At 37.6% G+C, this 18,129-nt stretch overlaps 2 protein-coding genes across 4 annotated transcripts; one reads left to right on the top strand and one right to left on the bottom strand.

The window, feature by feature from the left end:
* The first annotated feature begins 221 nt into the window (after positions 1-221).
* LOC103697671 (putative membrane protein At1g75140) lies at positions 222-6,458 on the top strand. Of its 3 annotated transcripts, none has more exons than XM_088723135.2 (2): positions 222-2,175; positions 2,767-6,458. In XM_088723135.2, exons 1-2 carry the CDS (start codon positions 584-586, stop codon positions 2,858-2,860), a joined length of 1,686 nt encoding a protein of 561 aa, XP_088579261.2. In that variant the 5' UTR covers positions 222-583; the 3' UTR covers positions 2,861-6,458. The 3 variants fall into 3 exon arrangements, with proteins under 3 accessions (XP_088579261.2, XP_089779915.1, XP_038976261.3); XM_089923789.1 differs by having other exon boundaries at positions 225-2,348; XM_039120333.3 differs by lacking the exon at positions 2,767-6,458 and having other exon boundaries at positions 226-2,639.
* Positions 6,459-8,404: 1,946 nt separating this feature from the next.
* LOC103697578 (uncharacterized) lies at positions 8,405-17,620 on the bottom strand. Its single transcript, XM_039120477.3, has 10 exons — positions 17,219-17,620; positions 15,456-15,521; positions 12,364-12,544; positions 11,215-11,411; positions 11,072-11,122; positions 10,898-10,989; positions 10,674-10,738; positions 9,645-9,736; positions 9,149-9,253; positions 8,405-8,936 (listed from the first exon to the last, which is right to left on the bottom strand). The coding sequence occupies exons 1-10, from the start codon at positions 17,522-17,524 to the stop codon at positions 8,799-8,801; spliced, it is 1,293 nt and encodes a 430-aa protein (XP_038976405.3). The 5' UTR covers positions 17,525-17,620; the 3' UTR covers positions 8,405-8,798.
* Positions 17,621-18,129: the final 509 nt, after the last annotated feature.

Below are 18,129 nucleotides of genomic sequence, written 5' to 3' on the forward strand. Positions count from 1 at the left end.
CTCGATCATCCAATTTTATAATCATGATCATCTGTATATTGCAATATACATGATCATTGCAATGGAGCTAGGCCAGGATTATTGTATGGGTGGTTGTTCCATGTGCAATATTTGCCCCTACATCGTAACCATTGTCCAATACACGACAAATGGATGCAAAACTGGACCATCTAATTGAACCTCGAACTTAGAGAGGATCGATCTCCATGTCTTTATCTTCAAGTACCTATCAATCTAATTCGGATCTACAGGAATCAGAGTCCAAACCCGTTAGTAGTCAAATCGCTAGATCTTAAGCGGGTCCCACCAAAATAAAATGGTGAACAAAAAGGCTGCATGTTTCTTCGTATCCCTCGATGCCGTCTTGCCAACCACCTGCCCACCAAAGACACCCAGAAGTGAACCCACTTGTCCACCAAAACTACCGCTCATCTTCTCCGCCGACTCACGACTCATGAGCTCCCAGAATTCCCACACCCTGCCTTCTCCTTCCCCCGACCTTCCAAAGCCCTAATTTCTTCCCCAAAGCTCTCTTAATTTGTCGAATTCCGGGAAGAAATCGGCAAAATCCTAGCTCCCAATCATGGCTTTCCCCTCCAAAGGCGACGCCTTTCTCCTTCTCCTCCTTGCTTTCACCCTCGTCTCCGCCCTTGGCGGCGAAGAATCTCTCCTCGATCGCCACGAGTCCCAGCTCCGCCGCCTCGAAACACTTGTCCAATCCCTCTCCGCCACCGTCTCCCGCCTCGAATCCTCCCTTTCCCACTGCACCCCACCGCGACTCGACGCCGCGGCGGCGGCGGCGGCGGAGGGCGGCGGCCGGCCGCCCGGGGTGTCGGTGACCAAGCACAAGCCGTCGTGGTCGGAGAGGTTCCATTTCGCTGCCGCCGCCCGGCTGGAGTCCGACCCCACCGCCGTTGCCGCTCTCCCCTACCTGGACCTGGAGGGCGTCAGCAAGTACTTCGCCGTGGGGGACGCCCGGGGGCGGACCTACGTCTTCTCCTCCGCTGGCGATGTCGTCATGGAGCTCCCTCCGCCGCCATCTGGCGACGCCGTCACCGCCATGCTCTGCTACCTCTCCTCCCGGCGGAACGAGAGCTTCCTGTTCACCGGCCACGGTGACGGATCCATCGTCGCCCACCGGCTCTGGAAATCGGCTGCCGATGGGGACGGGTGGCTGACCCTCAACCTCGGCAGCTCCCGGCCGTTCGTCCGTGGAGGTCGGGAGATGGACTCGCCGCCGATGACAGGCCTCGAGGTCCACCAAATTGGGCGAACAAGGTACATACTTGCATCAGATACCGGCGGGAGGATCAGGGTCTTCACTGAGACTGGTTCTCTCTACGGCACTGCCATTGCCTCGAGCCGGCCACTTGCATTTGTGAAGCAGAGGCTCCTCTTTCTCACTGAAACGGGTGCCGGATCATTGGATTTGAGGTCGATGACAGTGAGGGAGACTGAATGCGAGGGAATGAATGGTTCCATTGCCAAAAGTTACTCCTTTGACGTGTCCGAGAGGTCGAAAGCTTACGGCATTACCGCCGGAGGTGACCTCGTTTATGTCCTGCTATTGGGGGACTCCTCCAATCTCAAATGCCGGGTCCGGGCTATAAGGAAGTCAGAGATCGATCGGCCGGTCTCGATACAAACCATCAAAAGGTATCTTCTTGTTGCAAGTGAGGAGAAGGTCTTTGTGTACAACACATCTTCTCAGTATCATGGCAGGGTTGGAGCTCCTCGGCCTCTATTCTTCACGGCGCTTCAAGAGATCAAGTCTCTTTTCTTGAATTCTCCTGCTGCTGCTGCTGCGAATGGGTTGTCATCCGGGAAGCCTTTGATTGCTGCCGACCGCGAAAAGCTCGTGGTTTTGGGGCTCGGAGATGGGTACATCGGGATATACCGGTCTAATTTCCCGGTGTTTAAGGTGGAGAGCAATGCTGTTGTCTGGAGTGGTCCTGCTCTGGTGTTCCTCCTGTTTCTGATATTGATATGGCAGTTTTATGTGAAGAAGAAGGACTCTTTGGTGTGGATACCAGAGGAGTCATTCGGCACGTCCTCGGCCTCAGCTTCAGGCAGTCTTCTGATTCCTGGGACTGGTGACAGAGGGTATGCGGATCCTTCGAGGGATGCTGGTCTTAGGGAGCTGAGAGGAGGCATGCTTCGAGCTCCGGTGAGAAGGTATGCGTCTCCTCCTCCTCGTTACACCGGAAGACCAGGGATTTCTTTTAGGACAAGCTCAGGGGATCCCAGTTACTGGGGTCATGCAGACTTGAAATATAGAGGACAGAATTTAGAGACTGCTGGGTTTCCCAAAAGAAGAGAACCCTTGTTTTCTAACAGTCAAATTTCAGGTGATCACATTGATTGATATTTACTTAATAAACTAGAGTGCTTCCCTAATTTTTGAACTCAGCAAATTGAGCTTTCACCTGCTAAGGGTTGTAAAACCCTCAAGCATTTTGTTGTAACACACGAGAGTTTTACATGAAGAAATTACACTGGCACAAATAAGGAATAAATCAGATACAGATGAGTAGTTTATTTTCCTCACTCACATAAAGTGATGGGTAACTTGTGTTTCCCCAGATTGTGTATTGCGTAACATTTATGAATGGAATACTTGAACATTTGCAAGGCTACAATTTCTGTTTTTGATGTCCTATTTAAGCATGACAGAGAATGATATGTTGCAACACTGTATTAACATTTTTTTCAAATGATTCAGCTTCTTGAAATATATCTATATTTCCTAATCTTTTTCTTCTGCAGGTGGTTATTGCTGAAAAAAAGGGTTGTTATCACTTTAGTTTTCACATTTTTTTCTACATTTTTTTCACATTTCTCCTGCCTAAACAATGGGTGATTTTGTTGGCAAAAGGTGGTAGCATTAATTAAACTAAGGTATGTTTCAGCACCAGTCATTGTTATATGTAAATTCCACTTGCAAATCTTAATGCTCTATCGTGTTTTTACTTAGTGCTAGTTGCCTTCCAGAGCATATCATTCCCTATTTCCCTTTTTGCTTGGTGAGCTTAGCATTTAAATGTGCTATGCTGGAGCAATGTTTGTCCTTCCTTTCTTTTTCTTTTTTTAATGCAAGGTTAGATTAGAAAGATAACAAAGGAAAGAAAACAAGATATGTAGGATAAATGTAAGCTCTTTTAAGGTCCCTTTCTAAAGGAACAAGGCATGGGTTATAATGTAGATTAGAAGGTAACAATGTTTTTCCCAGGGATTTTTGCTATGGATTTCTGAAAAGCAAACTCAAGATAGGAGTTATCTTCATGTATTGCATGATTTCCAGCAAAGGAAGATTATCTACAAGGAAAGGTTTCATTTTTTTTTTTTTTGTTATTAGTTCATAAGTTCAATATTCTATCGAATAACTAAGTACTAATGGGCTTGAGTTAAATGTAGACTTAGTTTTTCGTAGGAATAAAATGGTGGAGAAAGCAAAAAAATTGATCATTCTAGTCATTCTTGGGTATTTCATCAATTTTTTAAGTGTGCGCTGTTCGCCTGCCTTCCTGACCACGGATAGGCTACGGGGCTTTGCTCTTCGTAACGCTCTCACTCATCAGTCGCTTCTGACAAAAATTCCATTTTTCTTTTCTTCGTTACTTGACTGAGCGTAGCGGGCTCCGCGCCCTGGCTTGAAAGCACCTCTTCTTTCTTCCTCTCTTGGCGGTGAGATTCGATGATATGGCTTCTTTGTTCTCTTTGAAAGTCATCTACTGCTCATTTTTTTCTCAAATTTTGATAAGCAAAAGTCGCAAAAGCTACCGAACAGTATGAGTTTGGCATGTCATATACAAAGTTATGTTGGTAATGTAGCATGAGATTCAGTGAAAGTTTTATAGTTGTCTCCTGTATACTTAGCCTCTGCTGCTAATTTATTTTGGTAAAACAGTGGGATCACCAGGTTTTGTTTGCCTTCATTGTTATGAAAGTTTGCTAGCTGTCTCCTCTATGCTTAGCCTATGCCACTAATTTATTTTGGTAAAACAGTGGGATCACCAGGTTTCGTTTGCCTTCATGGTTATGAAAGTGATATTATTGGCCTTTTTGAGTTAGTTCCTCTACCCACCAACCATTTAGGTGAGCATAGCTCTGCTCGGTCCCACTGCGGAACCTTATTATGATATTATCTTTGTTATTGTATATCCTTGGAAGATCACGTAGCGCCCCTTAATAGCTGGCAATAAAGGGTGACGTTATCTTTGTTATTATATATGCTTGGAAGATCATATAGGCTCCTACTTCTGCCAATTTTTCTATCTTTTTCAAAATTTCTTTTGAGAGATTTGAGTTGAGTGGGTTAAGAAAAATTTTTCTTCTCCCTGATCGGATCATTAACAACTGAGAATAGATAGTGACAAGTCCAATTTGATGAGATTGTGCTTGTTGTCAGGTTGAAACTACAATTTCGTTATTAGTTGTTGAAATAGAATTTTTCTTGATTATATTGTGATGTTTTTCTTTTCTTTTTTTTGATCCTGTTTCCTCTGCTTTTTTTACCCTTCTCCTGTTCTTACTTTTCTTTTCCTTATCTCCTCTGTTATCTCTCTCTTTTTTTTTATTGCTATTATTTCCTCTTTTCCTAATTTCCAAGTGAACACTTAGGTTGGAAGGAACTAATAGAACTTCAAAAACTTTTGAACTTTCCAAGTTCAATGAATCGTATCAATGGGAACTCATTTTACTTACTACCATTCTTTGAAGTCAAACAAAACATCAACTTCACTTCCAAGCCAAATTGCTTTCTCTAGTTATTTTTTCCACCATTCCACCACTCGCATTGGTGAGCTTTCCACCATTCCTCCTAGAAATCTTGTCACCACAAATTTTACCTTTGGTAATCTTTTGTTTGGCTCTCCTATCAGTGCAATGGTGTATGAGAATTTGAATTAGAATTGCAATTATTAAGTGGCTCGGTCAAAAATATTTATGGTCAATCAACTGAGAAGAAAGTCTTTAAGCTTACTAATCAACCACTACCAATTTTCTTCAATTTTTCATCTTTTTCAGGTGTTTAATGCCCATGGAGGTCTGCAGCTTTGACAAGCATGTGGACTTCCATGTCAGAATAGATAAATATGCAAAGAGACGCAAACAATTTACGTGGTTCGGTAAGATGCCTATATCCACTGGGAGCATAAGAGAAATTCCACTATAGAAAGCTTATGATACAAATAATGAACCAATGTGGTTGTTGTTGATATAACCCACCCCATGCAGACACTCTTACACAGTATTTTCACAGCATCCACTCTTGCTGAACTTTATATAGTGGACCATCTTGGAAATTTTTTGTGCTTAGTTCCTTCAAGTCTTTCTGACCAGATTTGAGTACAAAGAATATGAATCGGAACTAAAAAAAACAATAGAAAATGTTTACAACAAGTAGCACTGAAAATTTTCTTGTTCAAATTTCTTATGGGACAAGCAAAAGGGTTTTTTTTTTTTACTAGAACGGACGATTCATATAATTCCACATATAAAAAGATCAAAATACAGTACCTTTCTGAGTGCTCTAAGCAACTTCCTCTCTTTGACTCATAAGGCACCTCCAAAATAATTGGCCATATGCGACGTCATCCAATCCGCAACTCCATTAGCCTCTCTGTATACATGTTTAGCCTGGACAACCACGCCATCCTTAACCATAGCCTAAATATCTCAAAGCACGGCATGACACCTACACATACCATCTATGCATTCTTGGATCCAGTCAATCACTGTAGTCGAGTCACCCTCAAGCATAACTGCTCTGATCCGCAGCACACGCCAGGTATAGCCTAATCCGGTCCATGCCGTTCTTAGCTCAGCCTCCGGTATTGAGGTATCAGAGATCTGACAACCATCAACGACAACTACTTTAAAGTTCGGACCTCTAGTGACGAAGCCAGCTCCTCCCCTCGCATGAGCAAAAGGGTTGAAGCCCATCTGAACACACTATGAAAGTTGCAGAGGAAAGGATTAGCTAAACATTTATCCAGCCACAGGGATCAGCTTTTGTACAGTGGGCTGCTGCAAAACTTGACCACAATTAAATTTGAACTTGCCGGACCTCAGACTGTTATTAAAATTAGATTTATGTCTTTTCCTAAATTACTATTAATTGTTTTTCCAAATTGGACAGCCTGCAACTAGAGATAAAATCGGATCAGATACTAATATATCTATATCCATATTTATTTTATTTGACGAATATAGATATGATACAGATGTTAGTCGGATGTAAAAATTCATATTCATATTTGTTTTAAATAGATACGGATACAGAAAGTATGACTATAAATACGGATATAAATCGGATAATTAAATTTTATAACTACGGAATCAAAGATATTGCTAAGTAATGATAAATCAAATTAATAGAATGTTAATGCGATCATTTTTTTTTAAGTTTATAAGTGCTAGATAAAATTAAATAGAATTATAAATAGAATCGGATATTCGAATATAGATCGGATAGTTGTCTATTCATATATATATATATATATATATATATATATATATATATATATATATATATATATATATATATATATATATATATATATATATATATATATATATATATATATCTATTTTTCTTTAATAGATATAGAAATAGATACGGATATTAGTCGGATATTCAAATTTCTATCTCTATCTAGATAATTGTGGATACGAAAATAGATTCAGATGAATATTATCTGATCCACTTTTACCCCTACTTGCAACAGGTAGTTTTTTTTTCTTCCTCAAATGTTTGATGGTACAAATAGCTATTGCAGGCTGTAGATCTTGGACTATATCCTGCAGCGATTTGAATCTTGTGTTGCTATAATGTTTCCTTATAATTTTTTGACCAATCTACAGCTTTTTTTTTTTTTACACATCCCTATAATTTTTTGTGGACCACATGCATTGCATGGATAACAAAATTGGTATATATAATAACAAAAATAAATGATAGTCGCTATGAAAAAACAAACCAGAGCCTTGCTTTAAAAAACAAAGAAACTAATATTTTAGTAATAGTTTAGAAAAATGACAGAAAAAAGTTTTTATTTCGCCCCCAAGATTTCTATTGGTGTCAAGCGTCTCCCCGTACAATAAATAAAATATACCGGCCTCTATTATCATGGCCGATTTTATTAACCTACCAATGCAGGATGATAAGATTTATCGACCATTATTTCCTATCAGCTTTCCTTTTCTTATATAATTCTTTTAATTAATAGATTAAGATTTAATACTTTTGGTTGTTAATTGTGGATTTATTGTACCAGCTAAGATTTTGATATCTCAATTTTTCAAATATTTTCCAAGATATCAAAAATCTTGAAACTTCTGGATTTTTCAACCTTGGATCTAGAGATCGAGACAATGCTAGAATTTTGGCATTGATCTTGTTGATCGATTGATATAAAAACAAGCTGAGTAGCTTGCAGTGTCATAGAGGCACCTAAATTTCTACAAGTCAGCATTATCGAATTAAAGCTTTTACATAGAATCAAAAAATCATCGAAAACTATTGGATGTAATTTTGAATAATGACATGATTAGGTGCACTAATAGGCATGCTTAAGCCCCTCTTACCAAATAGTTTATAAATGAATTTTTCCAAGGTCAAAAGAAGAGAGAAAAGCCTGGTCAATAGAAAAACAAAAAAAAGATTATATTTGGTTGGAGGTTTCAAGAAAAAATAAGAAAATAGTTTTTTCCTGGAAATAACTTGCCCACATTTTATGAGAAAAAAACTCATGTAGGACTTAAAAAAACTACTTTTCTAATTGTGGTAATTTTTATTTTTTTGAAAATGCCCTTACAGCATCATGATCTTCATAATAGCTATTTTTAATAGTTAATCTTAGATTATTAAAAATATACTATTAAAAACTACCACTTCTTTATACTATGATAATTTTTAATAGTTATTAATATATTTTTATATTAATATATTAAAATTACTACAACATAAAGAAGCTGCCTAACTAGTAAAAATTGTTAGAACTCTAAAAATTCAACCCAATAAATATTTTTAATCGCTATTTTTTAATATTAAAAAAATATTTTTAAATATTTTGATATTTAAAAATATTTAAAAATAGCTATTAAGAGTATCACAGATATTTTATCCAACTTTTTTTGTGAAAGTACATGCTTAACCAAATATAAATCACTTTGAAGAATGTGTTTCCAATGCTACTATCTCATAGTTAACCAAATATGCAAAAATTATTTTTCCAGATATCATATACCTAGACATTAGCTTTTCTGAAAAAATATTCTAGTGAGATAAAAAAAAATTTGGCAAACCAAATGAGTTCTAAGATTTAAAAATGACCATAATACTGTAAATTGTCATACTAAATATGGAGTAAAATTTGAACCTCTTCCTACTTGAAACAACATATTAACAAATGTTGGATATTATAATACCACAAATGTCATTACAAACCATTGCTCCCAGCCCAAGAGCAAAAACTACCATTCAACTGAAGTGATCCTCAATTAATACTTAAATTCACACCTGTGACCATTTCTTGAATTCTTTTTCGCATAATCTTGTATATAATACTTGAATGATACACGTTTGCTAGTTGTCCTCCTCATCAAGTTTAAGCAAACATTTTCTAGAAGTTCGGAAGTGGAGATTTTGACCAAGTCTTCAAACACTTGCCATCTAAGTCATATGTCAGAAATCTCTAACTGCTGAAATTCTCAGACATCTAAGTCATATGTCAGATAGCTCTAACTACTGAAATTTGCAGAATTTTCTATATACTCGGTTCTTTGAAGGTATATATTCACACTAAGCAACCCTTGAAAGCCTTTCTCAAGACAGCTTCATTCAAGTTCCTCCCAATAAATACAAGCTTGTTGATCCTTTGTTCATCAGGCCCCCAAGGCTTAGCAGGGCACCCTTCCAACATGGAATGCACCCCCTAGAGAGAGAAAGGGAGAGAGAGAGAGAGGAACAAAAAATTAGTGCCACAAATAAGATGATATTGGATAAATATGATGGCTAATGAACATGCAGCTAGCATTTCTTCACTCAAGTTTCACATAAAAGTTCAGTATTTCCTAAAGATTTTCTGATACAGTAGTCCCACTTCGGAACTACAAGTTGCGGAGAACGATTGGCAGACAAACTAACCTGAAATACATAACGCCCAGTAGAATCATTCACAGATATTACACCCTTCATTCTGTACAAATCTTCACCTTTCTCATCAACAAGTCTCTCAAGCCAATCATTAACCTGGATATTAAGATAGAATTTTAAGGCAAAAGAGTAAGGACTGATAGGTGCAATGATAGTCATAAATTCAGGTTCCAGTTCCAAGAACAAAAGCAAAACTTTCCATAATTTGGCAAGAATTTAACAAAATAATGATCATGGAAAGCAACAGGAACCAATAAGCAAATGCAAGTTTCACCAGCATGTTTTGGGAGAAAAATCCTAGAATTACTTCAGACTCTATGAATTAGGCAGCATGCTCAAAGAAAAACTTATAGAATGTTGTTTTCACGTGGGATGATGTTGTTCATTCAGATCTTCTCTCTGCTTATACAGGCAGATGCAAATATGTAATCCAGCTTCACCCCCATTTTGTAGGAACATAAATAAATAAATAAAACTTATAAGGTACCTCATCAAGATCCAGGGTTCCTTCAGAAACTATACTAACGCTTGACACAGCAGAATCATGTTTATGACCATGATGATGTCCTCCATGATGTTCTGCAATGATGAAAAGAAGATAACAAAAATTACTTGACAGGCGCATGCATATAAACAAGCCCACTAAGCACAGGCAACAGAATGAAAGTATTTTTCTTTTCAATTAAATGATGTTGAACAATAACACAAGCAAACTATTCCTCCTGAGCAATTTTGAAGACAAAATTAAAGACTTTTAAGATCAAGTTTTATCTTGTGCTGCAGATCGTGTCACATAGTTGTTCAAGCATACAAATGGCATGATTGATCATCCATGAGTATCTTAAAATCCACCATCGCATGGTTCCTTGCTTTCGATAGTTATGCTCAAATGGAACAGCTTATTATGAGATATCTAGAGTATATATTTTACATTTCAAATTAATTGTAGCACGCAGAGTTTGTTCAGCACGTATTCTAACTTCTAGAATTCAAAGTATGCTATCAAGTAGATGATCTGTTTAACAATACATACAGAGAGTATCGTTATCAGACAGGGAGGCCCAACATGTCCTGTAGCAAAGCATGGATACAACATTACAACCTCATATACTGAGAAGTACATGAGAAATGGCTGACATGTTTAGCATGTCTGGTGACATGATAGAAGGGAAGAGGAAGATAATGTCATAACTTGGGGCACCAACAAATCATTTTGGTCATTACACAATCCATTCACAGAGAACTTGAGGACATGCAACGGACCGAGTTATCACTAAAACCACTTAACACGTGTATGGTTCTGCATTTATCACAAGATAATGACCAGTGGGCATTTAAAACATCATTCATAAGCACTTTTCACATGAATTAATTGCTCAGGTTACAACTCATATGCTAGAATGTTGTACTTTACAATGAAAGTAATAAATATCAATTAACTGCATATCACTGACCAAATTTTAAATATATAAATATATGTGTATATGCATGTACGTATATGTGTGTAACGAAATACCATGCCTATCTTCACACTGGTGATTTGTGTCTTGTGCTGCATCCACCAGAACTTCAGACTCAATTCTGCAAAGACAGGAAATCTAGTAGTTAAAGAAAATTATAATATATATGCTTAACGACTCAATGAGTGGCATGCTATATTCGAATATTATGAAAAACTACTAATTAACCTCAAGTGCAGATGCAACTTTGGAAACCAAAAAAATAAAATTAAAGGAGTACCTGTCTAAATCGTATCCACCCAATCCTAAAACAAAATCCATGTCCACAGCTCCAAATTTGGCTTGTTTTATTTGTGCCATCCCATTTATAAGCTGCAACAATTAATAAATATAGAATAAATGTAGTAGACACGATGGCTACCTAGAGCAAACTTTGTTTGTAAATAAATTTTACCTTTATTCTCTTAGTTAATGCTTCCAATTCATCCTCATTGACCAAATCTATCTGAGAAAACAATCGAAGGTGGCGAAATCATATAACTGCATGAGCTCTAAAAAGATCCGACCAGATAAACTAATCAGCTGATTTATGCTTGCCTTGTTTAATATGATACGGTCTGCATATGCAATTTGCTCGACAGCCTCATTAACCACCCACCTTGGTTTCTTTTCATTCAAATGTTGCATGGCGTGCTTACAGTCTACCAAAGTAACAACACCATCGAGCTTCACATAACGTGCAACCAATTCATCTGAATAGAATGTCTCAATGACAGGAGAAGGCTTTGCAAGACCTGCAAACAGAAATCTCAGGAATTATGAGAATCATCACACTAACAGGTATCCATGGCTTAGCAGTTAAGCATTGCTTAATAATTCCAGAGGTCTAACTTCACATAAAAAAAGATGTCTTTGCAATTTTTTTATTAAAAAAATCTTAATAAGTGACAAGCAATTACAATGGCAGTATCTGGTTACAGGAATCTGATCTTTTTAAAGTTATCTCGAAATGAGAAGCATGTCTTGCCACAAAAAGAAAAAAAACAATGATTAGTACGCCATGTATGTTGATTATCCAAATTTTATGCATTCTGAGTGGTTACTATTAGAGAGGATCTTAAAACAAAATCAAGCATCTTTATCATCTCATTTATAGTCTTACACAACTATCAGTTTGGATGTTATCGCAGTATCAGAAAAATACCATAACGCATGCAAGGTATAGTAGCATAAAACTTGCTTTAGGACATATGTGTTACCGCTAGCTACTACATATGATAGGTTAGCATGCATATGAATCAAAAAAATGTACCAACAGACGAGAAGCTTCTCCCAAGCGTCCTCACCTCAAACTACATGTCCACGGCAAAAGTTTCTTAACCACATTTTCAAAAGCCAAAAGGAATAAGTGGGAAGATATGAGCAAGAAATGTGCCTATATAGCCATAGTGAACTTGTTATCGACAAAAGCAAGTGCAGCAAATTAAGTAGGTGCAGCGAGGGCGGCTCATCATTTATTTCAAGATTAGCATGCATTCGGCACCAACTAACAGATATACACGAGTGATCTTATTAAAAAAAAATCAAGAAATATAAGTTCTAAATAAAATCATTGTTAATCAAGCACTAGAATAATTCTATATAGAGTTCTAGACAGTAATGCGGCCGCAATAAGATATCTAATAATACCAGCCAAGACTGTTCTTGGACCATTAAGCTTAATATTTTGTTGTAAAACATCTCTACCTGTTGTTTCAATAACAATATGATCAATCTTGTCACGCTTCCTCCCAGCCAACTCCAAAAGCATTTTAACTAGGTCCCCTCTTACAGTGCAACAAAGGCAGCCATTGTTAACCATCACTATATCCTCCGAGACAGAAGAATGGCTTGCAACCAGCAAACCATCAATATCCACCTCCCCAAACTGCCAAGAAAGAAAAGACTTTATGTAAATATGTGCATGCAACTATGAATTGATTCCTAAAAGAGCATCCTTCCCTAACCACCTCCTCACCCCCCAAAAAAAAAGAAAGAAAAGAAAAGAAATCTCCTTTTCAACAAAGTATCAAAAAGAAGAGAAAAACTTTTCTAAATGTACAATCAAGATGAAACATTTCCAAAGATGGCAATTTTGGTTGCCTGCAGTTCCACTTGCATTGCATTTAGAAAGGCAGATTCCAAGTTACAGTTTGTCATTTTGGTTTTAACAACCTACATTTACAGTTGTAGTTGAAGTTGCAAGCCAATGCTTTAAGGCAATAAGATCATGGGCTCAGAGAGCATAGTATTGAGGCTCACATGGTTGGGTTGATGGAATTTCATTGTGTGGTGGGATGGGTGAAAGTTAATTCCCATCTACCCAACAAGTAATAGCCTATAACTGAGCTCCTGCAGCAAAGCTGATTCCAAACACCATTGCCAGATTTGAATTGCAGCAAATGAATCCAATTTGCAACTCCAGATGCTGCAAACCAAGGGACTTGTAGGTAGCCAAATAGTGCAAAAGGCCCTAGTGTGAGTCGCTTGTAGGACTCCAATTTGTGGGATGCAAAAAGTCCCCTTGCATATTTATCTAGTGCCCTTCAACACCACAAGTTAAATAGCACGGAATGCAGCTTTCAATTCCAATTATTCTTGGCTGTGGTTTGTTAAATTAATTTCTACAATTTTTCCCAGAGACAGCTGTTTCACAGCTAAGCAACATATTAAGAATACAAAGTTCTGCACATCATTTGGTTATCCTAGTTCCTAAGCATAACCCAAATGACAAGCTTAAACCCCATAATTTCAACAAGCACGGTAGGATAAAAATTTGTCCATGAGAAGAGAAGAAACTAGCAAATGTCTTAAAACCATCTTCTAAACTTGGTATTAGATCCTAACCAAGGTTTGCAGTTTCAGACCATATTGCATGGTACGAGGTGTACCATACCTACCAATCGGGCACCAGGACTCATTACACCCCCAGAATCAAGTGTCGGTACCATGGGATGTACTATACTGACATTCAATACAGAATGTACCAGTTGGACACTAGTACAGGGTCTGGACCCTATGTTACAAGCCTTATTATCCAATTCCAAAATGGTGTTATACTTTTCTCTCTTTTGGTAAATAATCCAAGTAAAGAGAAGGCTTGGGTACAACATGTTAAGAACAAAAGCTATAACACTGTTTCAGAAGGTATCTCTAATAGTTCAAATCTGAACGTTCTTTTAGGACCTGTTTGGTTCTTGAATAGTTTTATCCAAATTTGTGGAATAAGTTCAATAAATCTGGGAAAAAAATAGAGATAACTCAGACTATGCAACCCTTTTGACCGGATAGTTTATCCAGGTTAAGAGACATTAGTGACTACAGAGTAACCTATCAGCATTGCTAAATCCCACTTTTACCCTTCCCATAACCTCCTTTACCCCACTGCCAAAAAGGCTGTTTGGTACAATAAAACTGGATATGGATTTCATTGCAGTTTGTTCCAAGTGATTCACAAAACAAGTAGGGCCTTCATAGCTAAATTCAATAGTTGAGAAATATTATAACAGTTTAGTCTTGTGTAATTGAACACAACTATAACATTAACTAAGATTTGACATTTAACAAAGAGTTATATGCTTTAGAAAATAGATCAAGTATACATCCAACACAAAGATGGAAATGTGGATGCTGATTGTCAAATTATAGTTAAGGCAGTGTGGCAATTATTGTTTCAGTAAAATGCAATGCCTCCACGTACTGACGATTTGATTGAAAACTAGCTCAGCAGCCTGGCATCCTTTACAAGGATTCCATTCCATAGGTTTACAACCAAATGATTACAGCATGATTACAAGAGAAGGAATGAATAATGGGAGATTGTACAAATCATTGAGCAAAAATATAAAATAAGTTTATACTTGCACTAAATGCCGAAAAACTAAAACTTACAAAGCTAGTAAGATGTCTCCACGATATTGAAGTAGATGCAATACGTGAAAAGGAGAACAGAAGAGGAAAAAAGAGTAATATGTAAAAAATACATATTGATTAAAGGAATAGCATTAACTATGAAGGGCGACAATAAAGCCTTAATTGAAGGAAAGGTACACTTTAGAAGTAGTGGACCTTAAAAAAATATTTGTGTATATCAGCATATGCTAATAAATGTAACACAAGTTTGACTATGAATGGAACCAAATAGAGTTATACGCATATGTACATGATGTAGACAATTTTAGATCATTATGGTAGACAATGAACTAATAATATGAGGCTTAACATAGATGAGGAGTTGAGGACATAGAAGACTCCATGGAAGATTATGCAGTGAAACTATGCAATGAGAAAGAAAAGATTTGACAGTTAAAAGGCCCAAAACATGAAAGAACTTTGACTAAAGTAGTAATGGCAGACTTAGGATACAAAACTCGATAAGTGGCATTTAGATCCACCAAGGATGGTGCTGCAGCTTTTTCATTGAAGGCCATCATTTCAGCTCATGCAATGGTTTCTTTCATTGAAGATTTATAGCCATGGAGCACCGAAATGCATCAACTAAGAACAAAAATCTGAATCTTCAGTGCTTCGTTTGCATGAGAAAAGCCAGAAGACTTAATCATAGCAAAGTACTGCAGTTCCGCCAAGGAGACCTTTCATAAGCGGGGACAGAATGAAACGACCATAATAAAGACGCTTACTGTCTACTCTTGATTCAACAAATTTCATGTCATTCACTGTATAAATAGTTATTCTTCAAGGTGATGGAAAGCAGATAAATGAGTAAAGGATCATGAAGTAGCAGACGCAGCCAGATATAGGAAATGTAAACTGAAATCAATGACGGAAACCTCCACTACCTCATTCTCGATGACTGCAATCCTCTTACCATGTTGCGCAGTTAAAATGTGATTCAAGAGAGTTGTCTGCATAGAAGGCATCCACATTGACAAAAATTAACAGATCCATTTTAGCTATGTGAAGAGCATAAGCGCAGATAAAAATGTTAAAGCAACAATATTCACAAGAGTAACATCTAGCAAGATGAAGGTTCATGAAAATTTTCTTTGCCATATTTGAGTTAACAAGCTACTAGAACTAAACCTGACCTTCTATAGATGGAGATGATGTCTGCAGGACAAGGACCAAGATAGACACAAAGAGCAGAGAGACAATAAAAAGTCTTAAATTTACCTAAAAGTGCAGAAAGAATATGCTCAAGGTGTGTGCATTTGTAGAGCATATAGCCAACCAATCATATCTTAACATCAAGATCCTTGTCTCTTAATGTACTTGTGAAATATGATAATGAATATGAAGAAAAAGAGCAATCATAATGCGGCATAATATGCCATGTGCTAAAAATATTACTAATGGTTATAATTTTGTTCTTTAAATATTATATTGTGCATCCAAAGTACAAAAAAAAATAACTGACCCAAAATCTTAGAACAGAAATAGAGGTGAATAAGGTTGGATAGTGATGTAGAGGGGACCATGTCAAATGTGCATATCCATTTTTCCCAGCTAATAAGGGGGGTTCCATGGTGTCTTGTAATGCAGAACTTCCAATGGTCACCATAAATTCGAATTTCCAAAACAACATGATTACTTTATTATACGGTTGTTTTTAAGAATATGAATGATAGGTGTGATTAACATGCCGTTCTATAATACAAAGTTTTACTCCCTGGTGATCGTTCTCAATATGAAGCTCTTAAGTGCCAAAAGAATATAAAATAGCAATTCGGTTATCACCGTGTTCACAAATTACTGCCAAGGACCTCTTTTTATAGAACTTTGCGTCTGGGCGATATGTTGTCACTCATTCTATGTTTGCAGAATATTACCAAGAGCCCATTTCAAGAATTTTTTTTGAAAAAAAAAACGTGGACAGTAAAGCTAGTAGCAGTTTCCTCATTTAGGACCATCAAGCTTTTTCATATTTAGATGCATACTTCCCTTGACTACCTCCATTGAGCTTGTCATACTGATAACCATCATTTGAAATGCGAAGATATTTAATGGGAAAATAATACAAATAGCTTAATCAAAACAAATGGAAGACTTCACTCTATCTTCCAGCATTCAAACGGATACTAAGTGTTCCCCTAACAATCGTCGATCACTTGAATAGATCTATGGGCTTGCCCCATCTTTTGCATCAAAAGAAAATTAGAAAAAAAACGTCTATCACTGAGTAGAACGTTAATGGAAAGACTACTGGCAGCATGACTATGACATAACTTTTCATCTGGAGAAGAAAAAATCAATTGACAACTTTTCACCTAGAGGGGAGGAAAAATCATATTTTTGTCTTGATTACTTGGGACTTTCTCGATCCCTTACTAAATTCGGTTTATCATTTTACTCAGGCTGTGATATGCCCATAACTAGATTCATCAACTAAACCTGAAGAGTGACATTGCGAATCATGAATTCTTACATCATGCCAAACTACATCATGGTGCAATTCGATAAATATATCAAAATTGAATCATTTTTTCTCTTTTTACCGGTTAAGAGAATTTTGAAATGAAATCCCAGTAGATAGGAATTATTGAAAGAAACCACCTGGACTTAAAAAATTTATAACATAAAGAGATTTAAATAAAAAGTTGACCTTTCCGGCACCAAGGAAACCAGTGATCACGGTAGCCGGAACCCTGGTATCGACGTCGAGCGCGGAGGAGACGGCTTCTTCAAGGTTGGGCCTGGGGACAGTGCCGGCGACCATGGACCGGGAAAGGGCCGGCCGTGTTCCGCCGCGGCCTCGGGGCTGGAGACGCTGGGAAGCAAGAGAGTGGAGGCCACGGAGGCATTGGGATATCTTGGCCGCGGAGAGGATCGAGCCGAACGCAGCGGAGGGAGGATGGTGGAGAAGGGATAGGGTTTTCGCTGCTCTTGGGATCAGTAACCTCGCCGCCATGGCCGCGCAGCGAGACAGAGCGAGGTTTTAGGTTGACCAGAGGAGGGCTCTCTGGGCAGTCCTATGGAGGGGTTTAGCGAGCGCCGGCTGCATTGGAGCGTGTTTTTTTTAAAAAAAAAAAATAAAAATGGCTACTTCTTTCCTATAACTCTAACATGAGTGCAACCAGCCAAATCGTGAAAAAGTAAAAGATACAAAGAATGAAGGACGTCTGATGCTAGTGGAGCGTGTTTTGCTTTATAATTATTCTGAATGTACTCACACGCAGTTTGTAATGAAACACCAATATAAAAAAAAAGAAAGAAAAACCAAATACCTCATTGCTTTTGAAATTGTCAAATAGGCTTCCCAATTTCAAGCCATTTATTAAATTTGGGCATGTTAAGTTTGGTTTGTCACAAGTGGACAAAGTTTGTAGTTGATTGAAGCTGCTTGCAAATGCTTTGTGTTCGAATCAATTATAAGCCCTATCATATAGTTAGATTGTTGATTCACTTGATTTGCGTTCCAATTCGTAATTCATGATTTGCATTTCTCATGCACGTGAGTTTGCTTGGAGTTGTAGGAAATTTATTTTAAGCTTATTTAATATGAGATTAAAACTT

This window comes from Phoenix dactylifera, chromosome 6 (genome assembly GCF_051530095.1).
Source record: "Phoenix dactylifera cultivar Ajwa chromosome 6, Ajwa_hap1_PhDact_Kaust_v1.1, whole genome shotgun sequence".
NCBI classification, from domain to species: domain Eukaryota; kingdom Viridiplantae; phylum Streptophyta; class Magnoliopsida; order Arecales; family Arecaceae; genus Phoenix; species Phoenix dactylifera.

Excerpts from the sequence above, each read along its gene's own strand:
- LOC103697578 (XM_039120477.3), bottom strand. The coding sequence starts at position 17,524 with ATGGCGGCGAGGTTACTGATCCCAAGAGCAGCGAAAACCCTATCCCTT. Across the intron at positions 15,522-17,218 it reads GTTTCCTTGGTGCCGGAAAG|ACAACTCTCTTGAATCACAT; the intron begins GTCAACTTTTTA and ends CCTTCTATGCAG. Across the intron at positions 11,123-11,214 it reads ACCGTATCATATTAAACAAG|ATAGATTTGGTCAATGAGGA; the intron begins GCAAGCATAAAT and ends TTGTTTTCTCAG.
- LOC103697671 (XM_039120333.3), top strand. The coding sequence starts at position 584 with ATGGCTTTCCCCTCCAAAGGCGACGCCTTTCTCCTTCTCCTCCTTGCT.